Genomic DNA, 5,425 nt, shown 5'->3' on the forward strand with positions numbered 1-5,425 from the left:
TCTTGGGAATGGGCTTATTGTTTTTCAAAAGACATATTTAGCCACTTGCATGCATGCCCCCAACCTGGGGGCTTGCATGCAAATCAAAATCGTTAAAATCACTAAAACAATAGAAAAAAGTTTAATGTGGAGAAGTAGTGACATGGAAAACCCTCGTTTATAAGACTCCGGTGTAAAAGTCTAGCGGAATTGAAACTCTCAGAAGACGGAAAATCAAAGGTAATACAAAGATTTATTTACAGTTGTAAAGACATATTTAGCCACTTGCATGCGTGCCCCCAACCTGCAGGGGGCAAAGCAAATCAAATCACTGCATGCGTTAAAATCACAAAAACAATAGAAAGAAGTAAATGTAAAGCTTTTAACACTCATCTTTTCTTTTCTCTAAAATGTGAACCCTTGTTGTAAAAAAAACAACATTGTCCTTTAATGTGGAGAAGTAGTGACAACAACACGTTCTGAAAACCCTCGTTTATAAGACTCCAGTGTAAAAGTCTAGCCGAATTGAAACTCTCAAATGATGGAAAATCAAAGGTAATACAAAGATGTATTTACAGTCTCACAACATCTTAGCAGAGCACACAGATAAACAGACTACTGCCAGCTAGATGTGTTGACCTGTGATTCTTGCATTCTGGGCCTATCTAAGCAGATAGCAGACTATGTCCCGTTTCTCAGTTCACAGCTTTTTTATTTTATTTCTCTTCATCAGTAGTCACGGCTTCCACCACCGCTGCTCCTCCCTCCGCCGCCACCACCGTAGCTCCTCTCCCCTCCGCCGCCATAACCTCGGTCTCCACCTCCACCATAGCTCCTCTCTCCACCTCCACCATAGCTCCTGTCGCGATCTCCACCTCCACCATAGCTCCTGTCACGATCTCCACCTCCACCATAGCTCCTGTCACGATCTCCACCTCCACCATAGCTCCTGTCACGGTCTCCACCTCCACCATAGCTCCTGTCGCCACCATAACTCCTGTCTCTACCGCCACCATAGCTCCTGTCCCCGCCTCCACCGTAGCTCCTGTCACTTCCGTATCCTCCACCACCTATGCAAATACAAGAGGGGGAAGTTAATACATTTAACATGCCATCAATTTGCCAGAGAATGAGAAAGCCTAATGAAATAGTTTTGGGTAAAATCAGGGGCGTTGCACCAAATTCTGGGCCCTGGGTATTGTGGGGCCCCCATGAATGTTCTTCATAGGGGAGGGGGTTTACTATACAAGTGAGCTTGTAGATCTGCTATTTTTCAATAGCTAAAGTATAAAATAATGAAGGCCCCTCCACCTTGGGCACTAGTAACTCAGTCCCACTTTTCTCCTCCCCTTGTGCCTGCCCTGGCAGAGTAAAATAATACTACTACTACTACTACTACTACCAGGGACATGCTGGGCCCCTGATTCAGCCTGGGAAAAAGAGTTGGAGAGGCCCTCATTGCGCACTATAGAGAGAGATCTCTCTCTATAGCGAGATCTCTCTCTAGAGAGATCTCTCTCTATAGCGCTGCTGCTACTCAAAGATTTACCATTTCAGATCATGACAAGTGACAAGCCAGTGGGCCAATTACATGAGTTATATTTCGTCGTTGTCGGGTGGAAACCTTTTATGTCCAAAACCGTTTGTTTTGTATTTATCATTTTAAAAATGATTTAAACTAGTGAAAACAGCCGATCTACAAGCACACAACGAGCGAGGCGTTGTGTGCTTGTAGATCGGCTGTTTTCACTGCTTTTGTGCAACGGCCTTGTATGAAGCAGGGCTTTGCTTTGATAAAAAAATTTATACATTTGAAACTTGGAGATACGAGGTTTCTGCCCAACTTTTTTCCTAATGGCCGGCCTGGACAGGCTGGGAATGAACCGGCTGTACGGGAGTTGTCCCGCTTTTCCCAATGGCCAGCACGTCCCTGACTATACGGGTAATAATAATAATACTAATAATAATAATAATAAACCTCTACCTCTTCCGCCACCTCCCCTTGAGCCTCCACGTCCGGGCCGTCCGTTCCCGGCGTCATCCACACGGATCGTCCTGCCATCCAGATCCTGAATTGATATGGATAAATTATAACAGTTAGCCATTGTCAGTTGTGTTCAGTGCAGTACCGTGTTGCACCAACCAGGCCACCATGTGCCTTACAAAATGGCTGCCAACAAGCCATCCGTGACAGTCGGTGGTGAAAAAAGTACACACGTTTTACTTAAAAGTACAACAGTACTGGTATAACAATTTACCAAAAGTTTTATTAATAATCTTTTAGCTCACAATGCGATGCATTTGAGCTTGAAGATCAACTACTCTAAAGGATTGAAGTGGGTAATGTTTTGTGATAATAATCTAAAAGGTCTAGTATAATAATCTAAAAACTAGTAGTAGGCTAACAAATGTATTAAAAAAAAATAGACAAAAGTTGTACTAAAGTACAGTACTTGAGTAAATGTTACTTTACATCACTGGTGACACAATGTCATCAACTCACCTTTCCATTCATTGCTTCCAAAGCGTCCTTTGCATCGTCTGCGTTGTCGTACTTCACAAAGCCGAATCCACGAGACCTGCCCGTCTCTCTGTCTCTGATGACATCAACTGTAGACACAAATCAATCATTAAAAACAGGGGAAAAAAAGTGAATACAATGAAGAGGCAATTACACAATGAATGTGAATGAATGTAAATGTTGCTCATAATGGATTGCAGGTTGTGTACCTTTGGAAATGCTTCCGTATTTGGAGAACGCTCTCTCCAACGAGTCCTCCTCGGTGTCGAAGCTCAGCCCACCGACGAACAGCTTACCCTCGTCTGAGCGGTCCGACATGCTTGGTCTGAAGAGAACACAAAAGATTGTTTTAATTCTAGCAAGAAAAATGTGCTTTACATCAGTGGTTCTCAACCTTTTCATGCTGTGACCCCCCAAATAATCATGTTTTAACTGGGGACCCCACCCCCACCCTGACAAGCACTAAGAGTTAACTTGAGGCATTAGATTTTGTATAACACGGTTCTATTGTGAAAATAGCAAATCTACATGCTCACAGCGCCTCACGTTGCGAGGCGTTGTGAGCATGTAGATCGGCTATTTTCACAAGTTCTGCATCTAATATTTGTCAATTTGGCCAATGTTTAAATTTGTCATTTTAGGGGTATTAACACGTCCTTAGATGTAAAATGTGCATAGCCTCTAAACTTTATGTTGGTTTGTTTACAGTTGAGTGAGAAAACAATGTCGCACTTTAAGTTAATCATCATGGGGACCCTCCCCAAAATAATTTGAGGACCGCCCTGGGGGTCCCGACCCACAGGTTGAGAACCACTGGTTTACATAAGCGGATCTGTTGCATAACCGTAACTTTATATAAAGCAACACCGTTTAAGTTTTGAATATTCCAAATACTTCTAAGGTTTTTTGAAAAAAGAAAAAAAAAATCCCATCTCAAAATATTTAGTTCCAGGGACCCCCCAGAAGATTTACAAATGTTTGCTTAAAAAATACATGCACACATTTTCAAAAATAGCAGATCTACAAGCTTGCAGCACTAAGCTTGTATATTACTATCTATGCTAAAGTATACAATAATTCCAGGCCCCCTCCACCCCTGGCCAACCAGCTATTGTTTGCCTTCCCTAAACTTATTTGTCTTTTATTTTACTATTTTGAAAAACATGTTGAAAAATTGTAGCCGATCTGCATCGACACATTGTGAGCTTTTAGATCAGATATTTGAACTGTTTAAATGTGTTTTTAAACACATTTAAACGAAAAAATGGCAAAGATAAGGCATGTGGAAGGCATGGGCGAAAATAGGGCCCAATACATACTAAGAATGTTTGTTTTGCTTCCACAAAGCAGGTTAAATAGGCTGTTTTATGTTCAATTTGAAACAAGGGTTCACATTTCAGATTGTAATTTAAAGAAATTAAAAGGTGAGTGTTAAAATGTTTTCATTTAATTTCAGTCTGGTCGAATCTCTGTTCGAATGCAGCGACGGTTGGGGCAACGTTCGACCAGAGGGGCCGCTAATGCTGCCATTCCGGCTGCAACTTCCAGGCTCGTAAACATTACCGGCTGACAAAACTAGCGATTTTAACGGATTGTTTCGTGCCCTGGTTCATGTTTTATTGACCCTGGCTAGGTTATCACAGTCTGGGAGCTCGGAACTACCTTTACTTTGTGGATACCATTTCGGGAAGAGTGTTTTCTACCTCAACCTTTATAGGACCTCGTCTCGGAGCACAACAGTATGCAGCGACGGGTGAGGTTCTATATGGGGCTAGCATGCAAGTGGCTAAGTATGTCTTTTTACACACAATAAGCCCATTCTTCCCAAGATGAAAAGTAATCTTTCATGGGCAGATGTGACATATGGGGGCTAGTAGTGTTACTGTAAATAGTAATAAAGGAATCTCCGGCTTATTGTGTCTAAAAATACATCTTTAGCTACTTGTACGCATGCCCCACTCACTGAAATCAAAATCGCTAAATCTGCTAACACAATAGAACAAAGTAAATGAAAACATTTTAACACTCACCTCTTCTTTTCTCTAATTACAATCTAAAATATGAACCCTTTTTGTAAAAAAAAAAGTTGTCCTTTAAGCAGGTGAAATGCATCACACAACATACATTTTAGAAAGCAGAAATAATTACCTTTAGTTTGTTGATCAAGTCTTGCTGCACGAGTCTTCAAGTGAGAGGGAAGTTGGAACTGTGAGGAATCAGGAAGTAGAAGTGTGTGCTCAGATGTTGACTGTGACCAGTTTAAATACGCCTCAGTGGGAGGAGCCAGCCTGAATGGGAGGGGTCAGCACAGTCTCTTTTTAACCTTTTTTTAACTATATTTTCAAATATGGAGTAAGCTTACATTTTGTTTCTCAAACGTATGTCAACATACTGTACAATGGAATGCAAAAACACAACATGGAACATTTATGCATTGACTAAATGTTAAATGATAGTATGTTTTCCCCCCAAAAAAGATAATGTCATTCAAAACAAATTGTTGTTAATCTGGGTACAGATTGTAATGAATGAATGGCAATGTCCACACAAGAGGTATAATCCAAATAGAAGTAGGCTTTACTTAAACGTTAGGCAGAGCAGCAGTATCAACAACAGACGTAGTACCAGCGTAGTACAGAGTGGCGCGTAATGCATAGGAGTGTACAACTTACGTCCTGACGTAATCACTATGAACGGACCTGCTTTGCGGCAGTGTCGTGATGTTCTTAAAGGCACACTCACTATATATATGTATATAGCATAATATGACACAGATCAAGCCTGGTGCTAGCCTAGGATTAAGTGACTGAGATACAGGTAGAGTGCAGTTGGGTATCATTTTGCCTTCTTCTGCTTGTATTCAAGTAAACGATGATTGATTGCTTGATTGATGGATTGGTTGATTGATTGATTGATACATTTTCC

The 5,425-nt window shown here is 41.3% G+C and overlaps 1 protein-coding gene across 2 annotated transcripts; it reads right to left on the minus strand.

Annotated features, from left to right (window-relative positions):
* Positions 1-220: 220 nt before the first annotated feature.
* Positions 221-5,153, minus strand: LOC308284545 (cold-inducible RNA-binding protein B-like). 2 transcript variants are annotated; one of them, XM_080725204.1, is made up of 6 exons: positions 5,082-5,153; positions 4,649-4,788; positions 2,710-2,825; positions 2,483-2,589; positions 1,964-2,048; positions 221-1,049 (listed from the first exon to the last, which is right to left on the minus strand). In XM_080725204.1, exons 3-6 carry the CDS (start codon positions 2,816-2,818, stop codon positions 709-711), a joined length of 642 nt encoding a protein of 213 aa, XP_080581330.1. In that variant the 5' UTR covers positions 2,819-2,825; positions 4,649-4,788; positions 5,082-5,153; the 3' UTR covers positions 221-708. The 2 variants fall into 2 exon arrangements, with proteins under 2 accessions (XP_080581330.1, XP_080581331.1); XM_080725205.1 differs by having other exon boundaries at positions 4,649-4,706; positions 5,082-5,140.
* Between the last annotated feature and the right edge of the window lie 272 nt (positions 5,154-5,425).

The sequence above is a fragment of the Nannobrachium achirus genome, assembly GCF_963921795.1.
Source record: "Nannobrachium achirus genome assembly, chromosome: 5".
Classification (NCBI taxonomy): Eukaryota; Metazoa; Chordata; class Actinopteri; order Myctophiformes; family Myctophidae; genus Nannobrachium; species Nannobrachium achirus.